Source organism: Vigna unguiculata, chromosome 10, assembly GCF_037176805.1.
Source record: "Vigna unguiculata cultivar grain cowpea cultivar isolate G323 ecotype 2 chromosome 10, ASM3717680v1, whole genome shotgun sequence".
In the NCBI taxonomy this organism is placed as follows: Eukaryota; Viridiplantae; Streptophyta; class Magnoliopsida; order Fabales; family Fabaceae; genus Vigna; species Vigna unguiculata.
The window spans coordinates 42,910,428-42,935,637 of NC_140801.1; the positions used below are offsets into that span (position 1 = coordinate 42,910,428).

A 25,210-nucleotide genomic window follows, 5' to 3' on the forward strand; every position below is an offset into this window, starting at 1 on the left:
AAATAAATGAATTACCCTCTTGAATTGTCTCATCCAAACACACCCTAAGAGATAATGAAAGAGAGGAGAATATAAAGTGACCATGGAGCCACTAAAATTTATTCTATCATATAGAAGTTTTAAAATTTTGAATCATGAAAATATACTATATTAAATAAACTTGTAGCTTTGTTCATAATATTTTATTATATAAATGGCTCTAAATTTAAAGTATATATATATATATATATATATATATATATATATATATATATATATATATATATATAATATTCGTATTTCTTTAAATATAGACTAAGTCAATCAATTAATACATCTGGTTTTTCTAAATTTAGTTTTTATGTATACTCGTGTTTTGATGGAGGCTGCCTAATAATTGTGTTTTCTATTCGTTTTATACTTATTATATAAACCCTTTTTTTAGTATTCCATCATGTTAAGATCCCTTATTTTATAATAATGTCAACATGTGAATCTTTTATTATATTAGACCGATACTAATAATTATGTTTTCTATTCGTTTATACTTATTTTATACTATTTTTTTAATACTCCATCATTTAGTTTTTTTACTACTCCCTAACTAATAATTCAGTTTTTATGTATACTTATTTTATATATATAATTATGATTTATTTTTAATTAACTTTTAAAAGTTATCTTTTGTTAAGAGAACTAAAGTAGTAAGATTCATATAAGTCGTTTAAAAGGAATTATTTATAAGCTAATAAGATATATTTTTTGGTAGTGTTTTATTTCTCTGTCATAATCTAAAATAATAAAACTAGTGTTAATTATTTATTTCATTAACAAAATTATATATATGGTTTTGTATTAACATATTTGAGTTGAATATAATTTTATCGTATAAGTTTTTTTAATCGACAATCGTTAGTTGTTAGTGAAGGAAGTTGAACTCAACTTTTCACATCTTTTTTTCAAACATTTAACTTAACCTATTATTTGTAAATATTAGAGTAAGAGTTGAATTTACGACCTTTTTCATCTGAACACTTGGGATGTTCCAAACCTTTTATGAAAAGAAGATTCAAATACTAAGATTACATACAAAGAAGCCGAGGATAGAAATATAAATAACGTATAAGCTCTCTTATGATAAAGACCTACAAAAGTTAGACCTTTTAGATTTCTTCCTTTAATGTGAACCAGTACATCATTTAAGTTTTGCCGCTTCCATTCGTGCTACACTATTATAATCATCTTTTCGGTGTATTACCAAAGATCACATTTTGACTAACCTATCAATTGTTTCTCGTCATGTATTGTTTATATCCTATGAAGTGTTGATGTTTGGTTAGTCATGTTTTCGTCCGATTGGCTTTCAATGCAAAATTTTCGTTTGTTTGCTAGATATCATATAGATATTCCCACTAAAAGAATAATTAAATAAAAAATAATTAGTCACAATATTAGTTAATTAAAAATTATTTTGTAAATTAAAAATTATTGATATCTGAAATAATTTTCATTATGAATAAAAAAAATTAATTACTAAAGAATTTTAGGTTAATTTAGTGTCTAATTTTAAATTAAAACAAATTTAAAATTAGTAATAGAAATTAGTTAAAACTCTAGGAATTGATGACGGATTATTTTGGTCACAAAAAATTGATTTCAATATAATGATTTTCCAGTAGTTTCTCGACTATTGCGAGGGGAGTTAGTTTTAAGATAATTATATTGCAACATTTCCATTCTGGCTTGAAGTTGTATTTATCTGTAATGGATATAATCTCTGCAAATCTTACTGAAGTTATTAGAAGGTGAAGAGAATATAGCAAGATGGTTCTTTTTTCAATCATACTGTATTCAACATCATTCCAGGTATATCATTATATAATTATTGATGTAATTAATGAATTTGATGATACATTAGTTAGATATTTATGTACCTGTGTCTATGGTTATTAAAACAAGTACTGGGATCGGTAATCTATTCTAGTAAAACTTTAGTTGATAAAAGTACTAGATATTGACAGAAGGCATACATTTCATTTAGAGGCGACAGAAATAAATGAGTTTAATTAGTAATCCCGAGTCTAATATGAATTTTAAGAGAGTGATACTGAATGTAAATTCCTATTTGTCAATGTTTTATGATGAAATCTTAGTTAAGACTAAGTATAATTGTGCTGAGGATGCAACCATGTGCTTCTTGAAGTCATTGCCTCAAGAACATATTATTAGTTATCATAACAGCTGTTTATTTCGTGCCCTCGTTCAGGAAAACAAAATTCTGTAACTAAGATTATGAATAGAAAAAAAAAAAAAAGAAGAAGCTAAGCACATATATATAATTAAGCTTGAATTTTAGAAAACGTGCATGTTATCATGATTCTAAAATAAATAGATGAAAGTATATTAAGAAGTATGATTTAAGTCAAACAACAAAAAAATGCAAAGAAAATTATGATTGGGAAGGAAAACGTGTTTAAAGAAATGATTATAAAAATAAAAATAAATCCTTTTACACTGTATAAATACTATAGTAGGCATCAAACATCTCGCAAAATATCTATCATTTACCCACTTTCACTAAATCGTCTCTAAAGCAAGACAAGTGTTAATTGAAAAAGTTCCAAATACTTAGCATCACAAAAGGCCTTTCCCAAGCGATGGAGCATTCCCCTTCTCTTTTTCTGTCAACTCTTCAAAGCCTTTGGTTGTTTGTGATCATTGTGCTAAAACCCCTGATACCTAGCTTGATTCAGAAATGGTCCAAGAAACAAAAACCAAAACTTCCACCAGGTCCCAAACCATGGCCTATGGTGGGCAACCTTCCTGAGATGTTTGCCAACAAACCTGTTCATCGATGGATACACAATCTCATGAAACAAATGAACACTGAGATTGCATGTATCCGCCTCGGAAATACCTATGTTATCCCAGTCACATGTCCCACCATTGCCAAACAGTTTTTGAGTGAACAAGATGCAATATTTGCATCAAGATATGTAAACACTTGCACTGATCTCGTTACTAGCGGACATGTAACCACAGTTTTAGTGCCATATGGGGACCAATGGAAGAAAATGAAGAAAATCTTAACCACTGCTTTGCTTTCTTCACACAAGCACCTATGGCTCCAGGACAGAAGGACTGAGGAAGCTGACAACCTTATGTTTTACGTTTACAACAAAAGCAAAACTGTGAACAATGGTGTTGCTGGCCTTGTGAACATCAGAAGTGTTGCAAAGCATTATTGTGGCAATGTTATAAGGAAAATTCTTTTCAATAAGAGGTATTTTGGGAAGGGTAGGAAGGATGGAGGACCTGGTTTTGAGGAGGAAGAACATGTTGATTCCATCTTCATTTTACTTAAGTATGTTTATGCCTTTTCTATTTCTGATTTTATCCCACCCTTGAGGAGACTTGACTTGGATGGACACCAGAAGAAGGTGAGGGAAGCTTTGAATGTCATGAAGAAATATCATGATCCCATCGTTCAAGAAAGAGTTAAACAATGGAATGACACACCAAAGATTGATGAACAAGACTGGCTTGACATTTTGATCTCCTTGAAAGATGCCGACAATAAACCATTATTGACAATGGAAGAAATTAGTGCACAAATTGTGGTGACATTTCTCTTCTCTCTGTGTTTTCATGAGCAATGATTATTGTAAACACTAATCGTATTATCATGTTTCACTTCTCTATACTTCTTATTAATCGTATTATGGATTAATGATTGGAAATCCATACTTAATCTCCTTGCAGGAAGTATTGATGGCAGCAGTGGACAATCCATCAAATGCTTTTGAATGGGCACTAGCTGAAATGATAAACCAACCAAATTTGCTCCAACGAGCAATTGAAGAATTGGACAGTGTGGTGGGAAAAGAGAGGTTGGTTCAAGAATCAGATATACCAAAGCTTAACTTTGTAAAGGCCTGTGCAAGAGAAGCTTTTCGTCTTCATCCCTTGGCAGATTTTAATGTTCCCCATGTCTCAATGAGTGACACAACTGTAGGAAATTACTTCATTCCGAAGGGTAGCCATGTATTGCTAAGTAGAAAAGGACTTGGAAGAAACCCAAAAGTGTGGAATGAACCCCTCAAGTTTAAACCAGAACGTCATCTTACGAGTGATAATGGGTCTAACGTAGTTTTGACAGAGCCAAATTTGAGGTTCATATCGTTTAGCACAGGACGGCGTGGTTGTCCTGGAGTAATGCTTGGGACCACAATGACCGTCATGTTATTTGCTAGGTTGCTCCATGGCTTCACTTGGACTGCACCACCTAATGTTTCAAAAATAAACCTAGTTGAGTCCAATAATGAGATTAATCTCGCAGAGCCACTTATGGCAGTTGCTGAGCCGAGATTAGCACCACAATTATATCACCTTTAATTTAGCTCAAGAATTTAGTGAAGCAATAAATATTGTTCACAAATCAATGTGTTAAATATATGATTTGTCATATGTTATGAAGAACGACATATAAATGTTTTTCTGTTTTCTTTTTTCCTTTGTTATATATTCATGCCTCTTTGGTTTCTTTTGATTGTATTCTTTTTCAGTTTCAATAAAATCGTTTTTTTTTTCATTATTTCGTGTTTCTCTTCTTTGTTTCACAAGTTTTATTTCTTCTCTCTTGGAGTTTTGTTAAATTTCCTATGATTTGTGAAGATAATATTAAAGCACTTCTTTTAAAGAGTTTTGCTTCGTATATCTGATCCGTCATTTTCTTTCTTCGATCTTGGATTTTTTTTTATTCCTTTGCTTTCTTTTCATAATGAGAGAAGAATGGATTCAATCTTTTTCGCTTCACATTTTTCTTTATTTGCATCCTAACGAGAATTGATTGTTTTCCACTTGTTCCTTATTCTAACCATTATAGCTTATGGAGTAGCACTAATGCCAAATAGAGAAATAACAACTGACATATAGTCTGTTCAACTTCACTACTTCACCTATCTCATTTGATTGCACTTCCACGGATTGAATACATATTAATGCTTTGACTACACTTCCACGGATTCAATACATATTAATGCATTGATTCAGTGTCACTGAAAAGGGCATGAGTCATTCTAAATCAATTCCTTGAATTTAGAAACCTAAAGACTTCAACCAAAGTGTTAATTCTTCAATTACTACTAAGACCCTATCATTTAAATGCAAGAATTGATTCAACTAAAACATTTAAATATGTTCCTAGATTAGATTTAGCAATTTAGACCGGGGCTCACTTAGCCTAATACGACCAAATTTCTTCCAAGGCTGATTAGGCCAAATACAAATAAATTTTGACAAAAGCCAACTTAACCGAATTTCGACCGTAGCCGACTAGGCTGAATACAACCAAATTTCGATTATAACTAACTCGGACGAAACGGTCAAATTTGGGCTAGGACCAACTCGACTGTAACCCACTCGACTGAATTCGGCCGAATGTGGTCAAATTTCATACAAGGCCGACTTCGTCGAATACAGCCAAATTTTGGGCCATGCTGACTCAATCGAATATGGCCAAATTTGGATATCCATCTCGACCTTAAGCCTAACCCAACTAAAAATTTAGATTGAAATTTTTGATTATTCATATTTGAAAATCTAGATTTAGAGAATGAATATCCAATCCATAAAACATATGAAATGTAGATCGGATTAAAATCCAGATCCAATAAAATGGATTAAATTTTTAATATAATGGATCTTAAATGGATTGATCGAAGAAGTGAATTGTATAAAAAAATTGGATATTTTTGCCTACTCCAGTATTCAAATGTATTAGATGCTCTTATTAGACATTAGATTTCATATTTAGTTTTCCAACTCCATATCATATTTTCTGATCAATATCATGCAAAATATTTAAGGACAAACCGAATCATTAACACCGAATATATATGTATTTAACATTTTCTTCAAATTAGTTTATTTAGTAGTTCTCTTTTTCTTCTTTTTTACTCTTTCTTAGTGACTTTTTTTCTTTTCTCTTAAGATGCACTTTAAGTTTTTATGTTTCCATCTAAGGGTGACAAAACGGATCATTATCCCGTTTTGGCCCGTTCCAACTTTGACTCATAAAAAATGAATTAAATTGGATTGACTCAGCACCAAAAAAATAGATCATAAATTGTGACTCGTAATATCTCAAGGCAACCCAACAAATTGACAAGCTGGCTTGTCACTTATAAATAAATATTTAAGTCATATAAATATTTTTTAAGTTTTTAATTGATTGATTAATATTTTTAGTTAAATAAATTAAAATAATTATTAGATTTATATATTAAATATATTATTTTATACATTAATATTTTAATATAATAACGACTTTAAATTTAAAGTATATATATATATATATATATATATATATATATATATATAATATTTAAATATAGACTTACGTCAATCAATTAGAATACATTTGGTTTTTCTAACTGTAGTTTTTCTGTATACTCATGTGTGTTTACTGAGGCTCGCTAATAATTGTGTTTGCTATTCCTCTTATACTTATTTTATATACTATTTTTTAATATTCCATCATGTTGAGATTCATTGATTAATAATAATATTAAAATTAGCAACCTAAGTTAGTGTTAAATGGGCAAGAACATTTTCTATTTTTTAAAATTAATTTCTAATAACTATTTAAGCTATCCTATACCATGTAGTTTTGAAAGGAATTAAAGAACTCATAAACTTGAAAGAAAAAAAATAGTTACATTATAGGATGACTAGAATAGAAACGCAATAAAAACAACGAAATTTAAATTGAGATCCAAACAGTTGTTGAAGAAATACGTATAGGATAGGGATAAGAAGAAGTACTACGAAAATTAGATTCTACATGTAATCCAAAATTAGCTAATGTGTCCACACATGTGTGTTGCATGTATTACCTCATAAGTCATTGCTTCACAAAACGTTTTATTAGTTGTAATAACAGCTGTTTCTTTTCTGCAAACAAATACAACAAAATTTTGGTAAGTAAGAAATAGAAAACATCCAAAAAATAGTACAGGGTCATAATAGGCTAATAGGCCATGATTTTATCAATGTTTAAGTGGAATGCTTAAGTAGAAGTAAGGTAGGGGTGTTAGACTAAACAAATGTTGAAGGAACTATGAAAAATAAAGGTGACAGAAATTGGGATAAAAGAATACAAATACAAAGAAAGATTATGCAGCAACTAAAGTTTATACCAAACATCAAATAAGCATAAAGCAACCCGAAGCACAAGAATTACGTGCGGTTTGAGTTTTTATTTTATCTTGAAGAAGAGATCACCGCTGCAAGTAGACATAAGTTTAGCTCTTCAATATTAGCTTCGGCCATATTCTAACATTATTAGCGTTGATTTAAATAAATATTTGTTTAGTGTGCAAACACTAACTTATTAAAAATAAATAAGGCTAGTATCGGTAAAAACTAATTTTATTTATTTTTAATATTTACATTTATTTAATTTTGTATTGATTAATTGGACGTCAACTATAAAAAAACTAAAATGAATAAGGTTAGTGTCATTAACATCAATTTAACGGATCATAAGTTTATTTATTTATTTATTTATTATTGTAGTAGCACAATATGTTGTTGGCGCCTACTCAAGCTCTATTTCATTTCCAATAATGTTGTTTAGATATTGTTCGAAGGTCTTTATGATATATATTTTATGCCCCAATGTCTAGGGAAGTCTTAGCTTTTTGTACGTGAAAGTTTTATCGTTGTTTTGACAAGTTTTAGAGATGCACTGCACTTTTTTCTCATCTTTTTTGTAAATGGGTTAGAACACCCCTCAAGTATTCTATTATTAATTTAATTTAATTCTTTGCCAATAAAAAAAAGCTTATTTATTTGTATTTATTTACTTAAGTCAGTGTCGATTAAGTAAACAATAACTAGAATAAGTTAGGGTCGGCTCAAGAGACTCCAACATCATTTAATTTTAATATTTATATTTATTTAAGTTGGTGTGAGCTTAGTTGACTCTAAGTTATATGTTTTGAACGTGCATTCTTCACATTAAATAGGGTACATGGATTATTTTTAATTTAAATGGCCAAATTTAAAGATGATAAATTTCCTCACTCATAATTTTATTCTTTTACTTTCTATATAAATCACATTTTCTTCATTTATATTCATAAATATCTTGATACTTATATCTTCCACTAACACTCATTCCCTTCACCTACGTTCATCTCCTATAACCACGCTTGGCTCTTTTTTTTTTATCCATGCATATCTCCTTCGTCTACGATTTTTTCCTTGTCTTTTTCATTAAAATTTTTCTTCTCATCTCCTTTATTCATACTTATCTCAACTATCACTGCAAGAAAACTCTTAATCAATAACTAGTTTTAATTATAAAATAATTGTTAGTTAGTATGGTGACCAATTTACATAACAATTTACAAAATAAAAAATTATTTGTTGCTAAAATAGTCACTATTATAAATAAAAAATTAATTGGTCGCTAAATTAACCAATAATTTATAAACTAATTCTTGTGGTAGCTAATGTTTAGTGATGAATTTATAAACTAATTCCTCTGGTAGCGAAAATCTTGATACCTAATTTTCTAGATTAATTATAATTTTGTATTCATAATAGTTTTTATTATAGTAGCTGATAATATTTAAATTTATAAATTAGTATATAAATTGGTTACTATAGTGAATATTAATTTATTGTCACTAAATTGATTGTTAATAAGATTTTATTGTGGTGCATTCAAGTTACGCAGGATTCCTTTGAACAGATACTGTTGCTGATTAAGTGTATCTAAAATGTTTTTGATGATGTCCATAATAGCATGACAATGGTTAACATGACATGTGTGTGATAATATGAAAATGTTAATCTGCTGCCCCAATAGTCGACTAGCCAACTAATGTAGTTGACTAGGTTCGTGCCTGATAGCAGCTGTTATATAAAAACAATTTCTGCACTTCCCGATAGTCGACTAGCCAACTAATGTAGTCGACTAGGTTCGTGCCTGATAGCAGCTGTGGTATAAAAACAGTTTCTGCGCTTTCTGAAGTTGAACCAGTTGAATCAAAAGAAAGAAAGAGAAGTGTGAAACAGGTTCTTGGAGCTATCTTGGAAGGTCCTCTTGAAGAATTCTATCAAGACACATTCAATTTTGACTTGGCAAGAAGAAGAAATTTCAGTCTTGGAAAAGGTGTACTCAATCCATTTTGTAGGCTTTGTTCTTGTGTTTTGATACAGTTTGAAACTATTTGTTTCTGTTGTTTTCTGTCTAAAGCAAGTGTGTGTGATAGCCTTGCTGTTGTGTGGTTGTGCAAGTGTGTGGATGCCTTGTGTGTGTGTTCCTTTATCTTAGAATTTAGATTTATCAAGTGTATTTGTAAATCTTGAAATTCTTGTGATATAGTGAATATCTCTAGCTGTGGTTTGCTAGATGAACTGGATGTAGATTCTTAAGAATCGAACCAGTATAAAAATTATGTGTGCTTTATATCTCTTTCTCTCTATATCTTGTCATAGTATAAATGCTCCATACATTAAGCATCAAACCATACTATTTCAATTGATTCAAAAGCAAAGGTTTTTATCAAAACAATTTCAAAAGTGCTAAAATTGGGCAAAATTTGTTAATACCAATTCACCCCCACTCTTGGTTGTGAAATATTGGTGCATCAATTATAACAAGTGGTATCAGAGCTGGTTAGTCGAATCCATAGTCGACTAGATCCTGACAGATGGTCAATATTTCACAAATGTTTTCTGAAGGGCCTTCAATCAATAGACCACCACTGTTTGCTGGAGAAAACTATCTTTTCTGGAAAATAAGAATGAAAATCTTTTTAGAATCCATTGACATGGGTGTTTGGGATGCTATTGTAAATGGACCATTTATTCCTATGCATACCATTAACAATGTGCAGGTTGAGAAAGACTTCAATTTATGGACCGCGGATGAGAACAAGAAAGTGCAATATGATGCTAGAGCTAGATACATCATTTCCTCAGCACTCACCATGGAAGAATTCTACAAAGTTTCTACATGTAAGAATGCAAAAGAAATGTGGGAAACCTTGGAGAAAGCTCAAGAGAGCATTGAAGAACATGGCCATAACAATTCAGAAAGTAACAACAGCAGTAAAGATGTCAACACATGCTTCATGATTGATGTTGAGTCCCAAGAAAGCAAGATAAGTACTTCTAATTCTAATATTCAAGCAAAGTATGATGAACTTCTTGATACATTTGAAGAATTGCATAAAGATGCAAATGAACTTAATTGTTTAAACAAAAAGCTTAAGATGAACTATCAAGAGTTAGAAAATAGATTGGATCAATTAGAAGAGGCAAATAAGAAATTGGATTTTGATTTGGAAAATTTGGACATCATTCATAAAACCTCCTCTTGTAATTATAATTCAACCTTGCAAGTTGAAAATTGTGATTGTAAAGATTGCAAGAACTTTAAAAACAGAGTTGAATTTCTTGAGGAAACTCTTGCAAACTTTACAGCAGAAAAATCCAACTTGGATACTCTTTTTAATTCTCAAAAGCATGTAATGGATGAATATGGATATTCCTTTTCAAAGAAACAAAAGTCTTTCCAAAATCTTTTCTTTCATCCTAAGAAGGCATTTAATACAACTTTTGTATCTTGCTTTTATTGTTTAAAGAATGGTCATACATCAAATTCTTGTTATTTCAAAAATATTGGTGTTCCAAGTGGAAAATATCTTTGGTTGCTTAAAAACACCATCTATGTCGCTAACATGAAAGGACCCAAATACAAAGTGGGTACCTAGATGTATTTTACCTATTTTGCAAGGTTTGTGAAAAGCCTAATAATCAATGTGGTATTATTTTTTGGGCTGCACAGGTAAAAAGAAGTTTCAATCATTCCCTGCATGAGTAAAACAACTTTTAACACTTTTTGATGATGTTTCTTAGGACATAAAAATTAATCTTTTTGCACCAAAAGTGTTTCCTACAAATACAAATTGTGTTGTTGCATCTATGTTGTTATTCTTGAACATTTTAATGAATTAGGCATACTTGATTTCACATTTACAGCATAAAAATCTGCATCAGATTTTACCATTCTGTAGCAAATAAAGTTGACTATCTAATTAACTATCGTTTTCATACTGCACCAGATTTGTCACCACTGCATCTGTTTTTCTATTTCTGCATTACATAGTCGACTCATTAGTTAACTATTTTTTCATACTGCATCAGGTTTTCTCATTCTGCATAGAATAGTCAACTTGCTAGTTAACTAGCCACGTACATTTCTGTGTTTCTGTGTCCAGATTCGCACATATTCGACTAGATTAATAACCTAATTAACTATGTCTGCAACAAACTTAGTTTGGTAAAGTTTTTGAGATAACTTTCAAATTAATTCCAAAAGTCATAAACAACACTACCAAATCCCTAAATAAGATCAGAACCCTAAATTCCCATTCTCTAATTGTTTTTAAAACTCCCAATCTCTTTAAAACCCTAATCTTGAGAAGTTGTAGTAAGTTACCTATATTCCCTTTTCATTGTGCTATTTGAATTGTGTTGTTGTTGTTCATCCTTCCCACAACCTTCATATGAGGAAAGAAATTTGCCGCTGCCATTATTGATAATGAGGAAGGATCTCCACAAGCTGAAATGTCCGATTAATGGGATTGTAATCTTTCTATCTTTCTCCTTTTGTTTTCATTTTGGCTTAAATTGGTGCTAACATGTACACTGCTTGATCTAGTTTTAGTAGCGTAAATAGGATATCTCTTTTGCCTATATGTTGTATGAGCTGAATGTTGCATACATATTTTGTATCATGTTTGTCCTTGCTATGATGCATCTTTGTCTGAACAATTATTTGTGGTAGTGATACTGAATATGTCTCATCGTTTGCATATTTTTTTACTGTCAGTTCCTTATTTTTCTAAATGTTCAAAAAGGGGGATAAATGTGTGTGTGTTGTTTGGGTGTTTGTTCCTAGGGGGAGTAACCATGCATCTAGATTTTGGGATCAAGATTGTTCTTTTGTGATTGATTGTACTTTGAGCTAATATGATAAAATTTGTTGTATTTGGTTTGCCCATTAAGTCCATGTTGTTCTTTTCTTGTTACTTGATTTGACAATGTTGCTTGTACTTTGATATTCCAATTTCTCTTATCCCCATCTGCTGCATTTTACTTTGATACCATATTATATAATGACATGCATTCCATAGTTATGACATTTTATGATTTTATTGGCCTATTCATCATATATACTTCATTGAGATTGGCTATTTTCCGCATTGTTTTTTTTCCCTATTTTTGATCATGTCCAAAGGGGGAGAAAGGTTTGTTCTATGCAAGTTTGTCCATCATCAAAAAAGGGGAAGATTGTTGCTGATTAAGTGTATCTGAAATGTTTTTGATGATGTCCATAATAACATGACAATGGTTAACATGACATGTGTGTGATAATATGAAAATGTTAATATGCTGCCCCGATAGTCGACTAGCCAACTAATGTAGTTGACTAGGTTCGTGCCTGATAGCAGCTGTTATATAAAAACAGTTTCTGCACTTCCCGATAGTCGACTAGCCAACTAATGTAGTCGACTAGGTTCGTGCCTGATAGCAGCTGTTGTATAAAAACAATTTCTGCGCTTTCTGAAGTTGAACCAGTTGAATCAAAAGAAAGAAAGAGAAGTGTGAAACAGGTTCTTGGAGCTATCTTGGAATGTCCTCTTGAAGAATTCTATCAAGACACATTCAATTTTGACTTGGCAAGAAGAAGAAATTTCAGTCTTGGAAAAGGTGTACTCAATCCATTTTGTAGGCTTTGTTCTTGTGTTTTGATACAGTTTGAAACTGTTTGTTTCTGTTGTTTTCTGTCTAAAGCAAGTGTGTGTGATAGCCTTGCTATTGTGTGGTTGTGCAAGTGTGTGGATGCCTTGTGTGTGTGTTCCTTTATCTTAGAATTTAGATTTATCAAGTGTATTTGTAAATCTTGAAATTCTTGTGATATAGTGAATATCTCTAGCTGTGGTTTGCTAGATGAACTGGATGTAGATTCTTAAGAATCGAACCAGTATAAAAATTATGTGTGCTTTATATCTCTTTCTCTCTATATCTTGTCATAGTATAAATGCTCCATACATTAAGTATCAAACCATACTATTTCAATTGATTCAAAAGCAAAGGTTTTTATCAAAACAATTTCAAAAGTGCTAAAACTGGGCAAAATTTGTTAATACCAATTCACCCCCGCTCTTGGTTGTGAAATATTGGTGCATCAATCATAACAGATACTACTGTTTAAACTGATTTGAAGAGACAAATTAAAATTTAAAATGTTATTCGTTTGAGAAGATAAACAAAGAAAAGCGCGGATAGATTTGATAAAATACATCACACTTTTCTCCTCACATCTTATTATCATATAATACATTATTAATAAAAATTATTATATTAATTATTAAATATATATTATTATATATTATTTATTATTATAATTTATTTTATATATATAATAAATTATAATAATAAATAATATATTTAATAATTATTATTAATAATATATATAATAATCATTCACTAGTTTTCATAAAATTTATTTCTAAATTTACTTACTTTACCTTCTAAATCTACTCAAAAAAATACACACATTCATCTCCTCAAATCCACACAAATCCATCTTCACACTCTCTTCCAATTTTATCTCACCAAAGTAACACACCCTTAATCTTTTTCATTAATAGTCATTTATTCAATCCATTATTTAATTGTTTTGATTATATAATTTAAACATGCACTACTAAAAATTGTTATATTATATGGGAATTTTTTGAAATTTGTTAAAAAAAATTGCAAGAAAAGACTTTATCCTGCTATTTTTTCTAAGAATTTTAATTGGTAGGTAATTCTTTCGTGGGTAATTATTTTCTACAAAATTATAAAATTCGCAAGTATTTCTTACAAAATTTGTTGCGAAAAGTGTTTTATACAAGATAGTTTACAAAAAAAGAAAAAATTGGTGACAATTTTCTGCAAATTTTTTTTCGTAACAAATTTTATAAGTATTTTCTACAAAAGAAATTTCAAAATAAAATCGGTAGAAGATATGAGTTTTTTTAATAGTGACGAAGATATTATACGATTTTATTTTTAAATTAGTGTCATTAACGTTGATTAAGTCAACACAAATTAAACTAATGTTAAAAATAGATTTTACGTAACTTGTATATTAACTTTTTTGTGAACACGGAGTGCAACATCCCAAATGCTTCTATTGCCACTTTCCTTACGATAAAAAACTTGTGAATAGACAAAAAAAAGACTTAAGGACATATAATATAATTATGCTGGAATTTTAGAAAAAGTGCATGTTATCTTGATTTTAAAATAAATAAACAAAAGTACTAAGAAGTATGACTTCAAAAAAAAAAAAAGGCAAAAAACATGCTAACAAATGGTTGTTCAGAAAGGAAAACGTGTTTAAAGAAATGATTATAAAACAGGAAAAATAAATTCTTTTACACTGTATAAATACTAAGGGACATCGGTAGCTAAAGGAATACATTGTGTTAATCGAAAAAGTACCCAAATATCTTTACGATACAAAAGGCATTTTCCAAGCCATGGAACATTCCCCTTCTCTTTTGTTGTCAAATCATCGAAGCCTTTGGTTGTTTGTAATCATTGTGCTAAAAGCCCTAATACCTAGCTTCATTCAGAAATGGTCCAAGAAACAAAAATCAAAACTCCCCCCGGTCCCAAACCATGGCCTATGGTGGGCAACCTTCCTGAGATGCTTGCAAACAAACCTGCTCATCGATGGATACACAATCTCATGAAACAAATGAACATTGAGATTGCATGCATCCGCCTCGGAAATACCTATGTTATCCCAGTCACATGTCCCACTATTGCCAAACAGTTTTTAAGTGAACATGATGCAACTTTTGCATCAAGATCACTAACCACTTGCACTGATCTCGTTACTAGCGGATATGTAACCACAACTTTAGTGCCATTTGGGGACCAATGGAAGAAGATGAAGAAAATCTTAACCACTACTTTGCTTTCCTCACGCAAGCACCTATGGCTCCATGACAGAAGGACTGAAGAAGCTGACAACCTTATGTTTTACCTCTACAACAAAAGCAAAAGTGTGAACAATGGTGTTGCTGGCCTTGTCAACATCAGAAGTGTTGCAAGGCATTATTGTGGCAACGTTACGAGGAAAATTGTTTTCAATACAAGGTATTTTGGGAAAGGTAGGAAGGATGGAGGGCCTAGTTTTGAGGAGAAAGAACATGTTGATTCCATCTTCATTTTACTTAGCTATGTTTATGCCTTTTCTATTTCTGATTATATGCCATGCTTGAGGAAACTTGACTTGGATGGACACCAGAAGAAGGTGAAAGAAGCTTTGAGAGTGATAAAGAAATATCATGATCCCATCGTTGAAGAAAGAGTTAAACAATGGAAAGATACACAAAAGATGGATGAACAAGACTGGCTTGACATTTTGATCACCTTGAAAGATGCCAACAATAATCCATTATTGACATTGGAAGAAATTAATGCGCAAATTGTGGTAAAAATTTTCTTCTCTCTGTGTTTTCATGCACAATGATTTTTTGAAAACCCCTAATCCTTTGCATTATCATATTTCACTTCTCTGTACTTCTTATTAATCGTATTATGGATTAATGATTGGAAATCCATACTTAATCTCCTTGCAGGAAATAATGATGGCAGCAGTGGACAATCCATCAAATGCTTTTGAATGGGCACTAGCTGAAATGATAAACCAACCAAGTTTGCTTCAAAGAGCCATTGAAGAATTGGACAGTGTGGTGGGAAAAGAGAGGTTGGTTCAAGAATCAGATATACCAAACCTCAACTATGTAAAGGCTTGTGCAAGAGAAGCTTTTCGCCTTCATCCCATCGCAACTTTTAATCCTCCCCATGTCTCAATGGGTGATACAATTGTGGGAAATTACTTCATCCCAAAGGGTAGCCATATAATACTAAGTAGAAGAGAACTTGGAAGAAACCCAATAGTGTGGAATGAGCCCCTCAAGTTTAAACCAGAACGTCATCTTAAGAGTGATAATGGCTCTAATGTAATTTTGACAGAGCCAAATTTGAGGTTCATATCGTTTAGCACTGGAAGGCGTGGTTGTCCTGCAGTTACCCTTGGGACCACAATGACCGTGATGCTATTTGCAAGATTGCTCCATGGCTTCACTTGGACTGCACCATCCAATGTTTCAAAAATAAACCTAGCTGAGTCCAATGATGATTTAAGTCTTGCAGAGCCACTTATGGCAGTTGCTAAGCCCAGATTACCACCACAATTATATCATCACCTATAATTTAGCACAAGAATTCACCGAAGCAATAGATATTGTTCCAAAATCAAAATGTTAAATATATGATATGTCATTTGTTATGAATAAGTAAGGATATATAAATATTTTGTCGCTTGTTGGGTTTAGGATGATTTCAAAATTCTGAACAAAATTAGTTGTGTGGAAGCTTAGCACTGTGTTTCTGACGCCGAGCGCCAGTTCCTCTTTTCTCCACGCTCATGCGTGTTTGTTGTTGTTAGCTTAACGTATTTTTCTGTAATCTATTTTCCTTTGTTATAGATGTAGGCCTCTTTGGCTTCTTGCGAGTGTATTCTTTTTCAGATTCAATAAAATCGTTTTCTTAATGATTTCATTTTTCCCTTCTTTGTTTTACAGAATTTGTTTTTTCAATCTTCTTAAAGTTTGGTTTAATACGTTTGCATATTCCTGGTTATGTGTTTGTGGTCATTGTTTCTGGATTTCTTTTTCTTGCTTTGGTCTGGTGCGTATCTCTCATCCTTCTTTTTCTTTCTTCGATCTTTGTTTTTTTTCTTGTTTACTCTTTCTTATTCTTTATTGTTTTCTTTTCATCATGGGTGAAGAATGGGTTCATTCTTTTTCTCTTGAAACTTTTCTTTCCTTGCATCCTAGCGAGAATCCTCTAAGAATTATTGTTGATGGAGTAGCATTGTTATTACAGCTTCATGACCTAAAAACTAACTAAAGATCATGAATAATATACAATTATATTTTAAATAAAAATTTTATATTTGGTCGAATATAAATGATCTTATAATTTTCAACTTGATAAGATTTTGGAAAAAAGTAAAATGCGAATAATAATAGTAGAGAGAAATTGGAGGGGAGAAGAAGAAATTTGATAAAGAGATAGAAAGATAAAGTTATCATTGGGGGCATTACAATTTATTTTATCATAAAGCTGTTTTAAAATTTTGAATCATGAAAATATACTATATTAAATATATTATTATTTTATACATTCTATACATTCGTATTTTATTATAATAATGACAAATTTAAAGTATATATATATATATATATAAATAAAAGTAAATATGTTTATGACTAATTAAAAAGTATTATGTTCTAGAAAAAAAAATACAATTTATCTTGTATTTTTTTTTTTCTCTTCATCTTTATATACCATTTGGGTTTTTTTATCATTCTTCATCCTCTTGATCTTTACTTACATCCTGAAAAAAAAAAAAAGTTCAATTTATCTCTTATCCAAATCCTAACTAATAAAACAAAAACGATGCAAGTCTTAACTAATAAAACATTTTATCAATATGTAAAAGGTTGATCAACAAATGTTCCTGTTGATGTAACACCCTTTCCTAATGTCCGAAATGAAATCGATCCTCGCTTTGTCAATGTGTCAAAGTATCTACCAGGACTAGACCGAACATTTTCTTCAACATTTCCTTCTAGATGACTCTGGCTAGCAATGAAAGACATGGTATAATTATGATCAACATTTCGCCTCCTAGCTACTTCCATGTCTTGCAGATTTCCCAACACTAAGCTATATGCCACTGGACGATAAACAAGTGTGTACATGCATAAGCTAGCGCAACATACCAGTGCAAGAAAAGCCAAGAAAACAAAGGCTTCAAACATAAAATGCTCAGGTCCGGATAAAACAGATAAACCAAGAAGAAGAACCCTTAATGGAAGGAAACATGAAACTGAGAAGAGCAATGTGTAAACCCTCTTCTGCAGACCTCTATTAATATCTAGTTTTAAAATCTGACTACCAAGCCAAAAAAGGTATGAAGTCAGGACAATGGCATAAAGGCCAAGGAGAATAGTGCTGAGTAAAGGGTAAGTACAGAAGGCAGTGTCACTCTCCCCGGCCATTGAAGAGGCAATCCCCGCACTTGAAAAATAATGAGGCAACTTTTTTCCAGAACCCCTATTCTTGTCTAACCGAGGTCCAACCAAAATAACAAAAAGCTAAAGAACAAACATTGGGAGGCAGTAAAGAAGAACATATCCTAATGTTTTCACATTCCATTTTTTGCTCATAATTCCAGTCTCCAAATCCTGGAAAGGTGCCCGAAGGAGAAAAACAAGTGTGAGGAATAGGCACGGTTCTGCAAATCCCAAATTTGATACAATGTAACACTTGCAGACAATGTTCGACCATTTTAAGTGAAAGGTACTCCTTAACAAAGTCAGTCGAATAATTTCACCAATACCCCACCAGATTGAAAATAGGATGATTGTGATTTTGATAATCCAAGGACCACTAAAATAAGTAAGCTGAAGCAGACCTTAAAAGCCAGCCCAGATCATGCTAAACTCATTCAGCAGCATTATTATAAAATAATTCAATTATACATTTGTAAACACCAATCAGTGGCAAAATTCAGCCGTACTAGCATTTGATCAATTTGTGTTTAACTATACTTGATAATAATATGAATTAGGATTATATGTTGATGTAGATGAATGAGGTCCTATTGCACTACTTTCTTTGCCCAAAAAACGTGTCATCAATTCATTTATATCATCATCATCATCTAATTCTGGATTTTGTTACTTGAGCATGAATTTCATCATTGCCTTCATACCATTCATTTCTTCTTGCATGCTACTCATTTTAACTTCACATTCTTTTTATATAGAAGCAATGTTTTCATTTCTCTTGAAAATGGTAGGTGTCATAGTCCTTCCATAGCAACGCACTCGACCAGGCTTTTCTTTTCCAAGCAAAGATTCAAATTTTTCTTCCAATGACTCATTTGAATTTTCAATGGAAGTTTGAAATGTAGCCTAATAGAAAAACACAATCAAGACTAATCAATTTTAAATTTTATACATATTTAATATTTAATTAAGTATAAACTTACAATGACATTTTGTGTTTCTTCATCCACTACTTTTCCTTTAAGACCTTGACGAGTTTTGATGAACATTTCAACACGAGTCACTTCTTCTCCTTCATTCTTATTTGCAAAGTGCATTAATAAATATTATTAAAATACATTTTCACATTAGATATGGAAAAGCAAGAAATAGTAAAGCATTGAAATAGTAATACCAATTGAGCACGAATTCTAGCAAAGTTTATTGGTCCCATTCGATGCATATACTTTTGCTTAGCTCTATTAGCAACATTCTTTTCACTAATGCTCTGCATTATATATTAGAGAGAAAAATATTAAGTTAGATAGAAAGTTTGAATTTATAATAGTAATAGTTGCAATAACTTACTTGAATAGTGGAATTTTTCCAATATGTCAACAACTGCTTGAAATGATCTTCAGAAATACCATATGGACGATGTTTTAGTTGCTCCTTCAAGGAAGAGTACTTTAGAAAATGATTTCTCTTGATAGAGCACTTGTAGCGCCTCCAAGCATCATTTATGCGAGAAAATATTGCTTTTTCTCCTTTAGGGGAGATGATGAATTTCTCCTACAAAAATGATCGCATTACATTTATTTAATGAAATATTTCCATACCAAAACATATTTAATTGAGAGAAAGTCAAAATTGTACTAGCCATACCAAAACATATTTCCATATGTGATCCTTGTTATCTTTGAGCACTGCCTTGAAGGTTGTATAAATCAAAGGGCAAAAATCAGAATTCCTTCCTATTGTGCCAAGAAAATAACTTAAGTCTGACACAACTTTGTCAGTTGGTCCAATAGGCTCTCCATCATCATCCAATATAATCTCTTGACGGTCTTCAATGCCTCTTGCATGTATTTGTAAGCACTGATTTGGTCCTCTTGTTTTTTTTCTTAGACATAACTATTTCCAAGTTAAAATTGTATAAGATAACTTAACAAATATGACATAAAGAAATTGACAAGTACTCATTTTATAGTTTAATGAAATTGAAATATTTACCTTCTTGTAGGGAATTTAAATCAACACCTGTTTCATCTTGGTTTTCATGCTCTTCTTCAATATCTTCTTCAAGATTTTTTTTCTTCAATATCTTCCTCTTCGACACTTTCACTTTCACTTTCTAACTCTATTCCTTCACCAACTAGTCTATTTTCCTTGAGAAATTCATCAATCAACATTGACCGGCATAATGAGGTCCTTTGTGACTTATTTTTTTATAGTACCTTGTTCTACCATCATTGGTTCATCATCTTCCATCCTTACCCTTTTATTGGATTTCTTCTTTGTCCTAGAGTTTTCATCTTCCAATGTCACCATTTTTGAAGGTTTTTGTTCTTCATTTGGCTTATTAATTTGAGCTCTAACATTTTTCATTGGCACCAACATTGCTCTATAATTTCCCTCGGTTTCCTTTTATCTTCGGTGTTGTTTGGAACTTGACTTGCTAACTCCAGCCATTGTGTTTGCATTTGCCAAAAGCTTTGCCTTGGAATTTTGAGATTGTGTTCTTCCTATTGCCCGTAGTTGTTGATTGGTGCAAGACTTTTCATTTACAGTTGCTACTCACTTCATTAACCACCTATTTGAATCTTGCATTTGTATATGCTCTTTTTCTTTAGTCATGGATGTGTCCAATGTCAAGTTCTTTTGGGTAGGAAGCTTAGGATTAGCCATCCTTGCAGTAGATTTGTCCTATTTTGTTAATTCAAACTCTTGGGAATTCAAATTGGGTTGGCTACATACTTCAAAATCAGTCAAATCAAATTGTCCTTTTGGTGTAATCTTAGGTCCATTAGTGACCCCTCGAATGCTTATTAGCCTTTCACACTTTATCTTTACTTTCTTTCACAGTTCTTTGCTTGATTTCATTTCAGGCACCTCAAAATTTCGAACAGTCATTTTTAACTTACTTCCAACTTCCATTGGCTGAAAAAAGAAAAACATAGAAGAAAGGGATTCAGAAATAATGGGTGTTGCAAACATGTTAATAAATTCATAAGATTCCATGTATCATGCATGCTTACATGCTAGCTAGGATTTTCTTTGCCTATATGGAAGAGTATGTTCATGTAGGGCAAGGGAGGAAACCCTCCTATAAATTGAAAACAATTGAAAGAGTGGGACAAAATAGCTCATAAAATCAGCAAGACTTTCAATTTTTGTACGTTATATTAAAAATTGGAAGTTCTAGTAGGGGCCATAATGATTGTGTTGTTCATCAGTTTAATTCTCAATTTTAGTGTCATCCAGGGCAATGGGGGATGTTTTTTATCAAATAGGATCAGATGATAAGTCTAGGATTAGATGAAAGTTGTTCAGTGCATTTAAGTTGTTATCCATTTTCTTTCTGCAGATTGGCATTATTGACCCTGATTGTAGGTTGATTGGACTTCACTTGTATGATGGTTTGGTCAAAGTACGTAACTTCTCATCCAATATCTTGTAAAATTTTAGATTCTAATGACAATATGCTTTGGTTTACCGTGTCATGTTAGAGAGTTTGAATGATTCACTGTTCATTGATATTCTAGGTTATTCCCTTTGATAATAAAGGTCAGCTCAAGGTGCCATTTATACTCTTTCGACAAAGTATCTCCATAATTTTCTAGTCACATGTAATAAAACTTTTTCAGATATAACAATAATTAAATGGATTTTGAGATTTTGATTTATGTCAATCATTTGTTGACGCCTTAGATTAAGAAACTTCCATTATATACTTGATGTACAAACTATGTTAAATTTCCCAAAATATACTTGTTTTTATATTTTTTTTATCCAAGAAACAAAGTATGAACATTATCTTAATCCACCTCCTACCATATTTGTTTCTCTGATTGAGTCTTATGTGAAGTCTGGGAAGTTAGAAACTACTTTAAGGCTTTTGGAAATACATGTTGCTGCTGGACAAATTGATCTTGCCATGAAACTCTACAATTCAATGACTAATGCAGGTTTAAAGCCTGACTTAATGACTAAAGTTCATTTGATACTCTACACCCCCAATTTAGCTCATCTTTGTAGGTGTCAGTGCATTGTTTATATAATCCGATTAATAGATGCTAATATTAGGAAGAAAATCATAAATGTACAGTAACACAACAATAATAGAAACTTTTTAAACAACAAATAATTGGGAGAGGATAAGGACCTTTTTATTTACTACTACTTCCTAACACATAGAAAGCCTCAAAGAATAAAGTCAATTATCAATACCATTATGTGAATGCATTAACGTTTATATGAACTCATTCACACCTAACATGTTTGGCATTTCAATTAATCTCAACAAGTTGTTGCTAACATATCTTTCTATCGCTTGGTTGAGAATGATGTTGGAAGCAAGAGTCATGGAAAACAGAAGGGTATTCAACCAAGTGTTCGAGGATTGTTCGAGGTGTGGGATTTGGTTAATTTGTGGATCAGAGAGGAAGTTGTCTTCGCAATTTTGTGCACACATGTTGAGGTTTTCACGATGTTGAGAAGAAAAGAGCGATGAAGCAAGCTTTAAAAGCTCAGGGTTACACTGTTTCTTAGCTTCAAGATCACGGACGTGGGTTTTAAGAGAGAATATGAGAGAGATATGAGAAGATCAATGCAAATGCTAGCTTCACAAATAAGGCCTGACAACCAAGAATGGGCACAGAAATATACAAAATCTGCTTAACTATCAATTACTATATCTAATGATAGTAACTTCTTTGGTTTTTTCCTCATTCTCTTATTATATATGTATTATATCTTCAAAATCAATCATGTGGATCCAGTGGCTATCCTTGAATTAGGATTGCATTAGTTTGTAAAGCTACAGTCAACTAATCAAAAGATGAGGATCCAATGGCTATCCTTGAATCATGTTCATAAAAGTGAAGAAAAAACTAACCTTGATTGGAAAATTGTTGTAGAATGAAGTCTTTGTTAGATAATTGTTGCAGCAAATGAGGTCATTAGATGCTTATTTTGATATGTGAACAGAACAAAAGTGAAAAATATCAGGGAATTGTGTGCATATGGTGACCAATGACAAAGAATCCAATTTTTAATATTCATAGCTAAAATCCCTATGAATTATTATGCAGCAAATGTGGATAAATATGAAAGAGAATAAACTAACCTTTACTTGGGTAGTTGTGACGGCAAATGAGGTCACTTGATGTTAGATGTTATTGCTTTGAGACTAGGATTGAAAGGATGCAAAACTACTTATCCCAATAAAAAGCTACAAATCTGTAACATACATGTAAAAAAATTATAAGATGAGCTGCGAAAGCAAACACACTAGAACTAAAAACATGTAAATATATAAGAAAAACCTAGTTTGTTGTACAAATTACACAAAAACAAAATAGGTGTTAAAACATGTAACTAACCATAATTAATCCATGAAATCAAACATAGTGTCATCAAAATCTTCTTCATCAAAATCAATTTTATCCATAGCAGAGGGAGGTTTCTCAATTACTTGGACAAGCATGTCTTCCCTAACCCAATTCAGTTCACCATCATTATTTGGACCATTTTGTTCAATACAATTTGATTTATTAGATTGGTCTCCCATGTTAAATAAATCCCTTGGAACTGTCTTCATAACATACTTCTTATTCATAACATACTTCCTATTTATAACTACTATACATTCCTCTACTTAACCTTCAATAGGTATTGGATATATCTATTATACATTTTTTTGAGACACTTATATAAAAAATGATGGTGGAAAAGCAGCAACAAAATGGTGTTTACATCCAATGTTCCAAGATAAATAACATAATTGGTGGAGCTAAAAGCTATATTACATTTTGTTTACTATTGATTTCAAAGTAAATTTTAATGCATATGACAACCAAAATAAAACTAACCTCTTGCTTTAGATAAAAGGAGATGGCCTAATATTGATGCAAGACAACCAAAATATGACAACCACTGAAGTTTATCATCCTCTGGTTGAAAAACCTGCATTGTGCACGACCAAAAGTGTGTACACCTTCAAAACCAAACACTAGTTAATAAACATATGTTGTAGTTAATTGTGGCCAGCAAAGTTGTAACTACAGTTACCAAATAATGCAACAAGATCAATTATGTTTAAGCCAACGACTAAAAATTTTGTTGTGACATTGGCCAAGCTTTCAATTGGTGCAGGAATGAAAGTGTTAGCACCAGATTGGTTTGCAATCAAACCATCCCTTCTGCTTAGTAGTACGGTCCACGAAGGTCCTTCTCCCTGCATTTGTTACAAGAAATGAACTATATATAAGAACAAGTAAATTACTAAATACACAGAAGCTTCAGCAGCAAGGGCAAGAACATGCAAAGAGGATGCAATAATGAAGTAAAGAAAGACCATGTCTGTGAACAAAACTAGTTAGACAAGAAGTGGTTCCTATGACTAAGAATCGACTAAAAATGCAGATTAAAATATTTGTTTTCTCCAAAAATTTGTTTGGAACAGACCAGTCAATGCCTTGCAATGTTGAAATTACTATTCAGAGTATTTTTGTGCTTAACTTTACCTACACTTCATTCAATTTCAATTGGTCTAATGATGTTTACGAGGATTGTAATACAATTCCTCCATTTCTATATCAGACATCTATCTTCCCTTTTACCTTAATATCAAAAGGTAATAGTTAATAAGTAACCAAATTATATACTTTTCTCGCTCACTACAAAAAATCATGCATATAACGATGTTTTTAATATGACAGTTAATTAAAATTGTCGCTTTTCGCAATATAATACGTCAGTTTGATAACGGCCATAATATACATGTATAATATGGCATTTCTAACCACCATCTTTTACATTGTCAAATTATTATTTAAAATTCTATCATTTTGAAATGCCACTTTATATAAAACATTATTTTTATAATTTTATGAAATTATTTCCTGTCTTACTTTTGTCTCGATACCCTTTTTTAAAAAAAAAAACTTTGTTCCCTCTCTTTTCTATTTTATTTTCCCACTCAACAATTTAATATTTTCTCTAACCCTAATTAAGCTCAT

The 25,210-nt window shown here is 31.5% G+C and overlaps 2 protein-coding genes and 2 pseudogenes across 2 annotated transcripts; 2 read left to right on the top strand and 2 right to left on the bottom strand.

Annotated features, from left to right (window-relative positions):
- Positions 1-2,591: 2,591 nt before the first annotated feature.
- On the top strand, positions 2,592-4,374 carry LOC114165514 (isoleucine N-monooxygenase 2-like). The gene is made up of 2 exons (XM_028050118.2): positions 2,592-3,599; positions 3,742-4,374. Exons 1-2 carry the CDS (start codon positions 2,637-2,639, stop codon positions 4,372-4,374), a joined length of 1,596 nt encoding a protein of 531 aa, XP_027905919.2. The 5' UTR covers positions 2,592-2,636.
- Positions 4,375-14,692: 10,318 nt separating this feature from the next.
- LOC114165515 (isoleucine N-monooxygenase 2-like) lies at positions 14,693-16,340 on the top strand. Its single transcript, XM_028050119.2, has 2 exons — positions 14,693-15,556; positions 15,705-16,340. The coding sequence occupies exons 1-2, from the start codon at positions 14,693-14,695 to the stop codon at positions 16,338-16,340; spliced, it is 1,500 nt and encodes a 499-aa protein (XP_027905920.2).
- A 1,281-nt stretch (positions 16,341-17,621) lies between these two features.
- Positions 17,622-18,941, bottom strand: LOC146883250 (uncharacterized; annotated as a pseudogene).
- A 247-nt stretch (positions 18,942-19,188) lies between these two features.
- LOC146883251 (uncharacterized) lies at positions 19,189-20,386 on the bottom strand (annotated as a pseudogene).
- Positions 20,387-25,210: the final 4,824 nt, after the last annotated feature.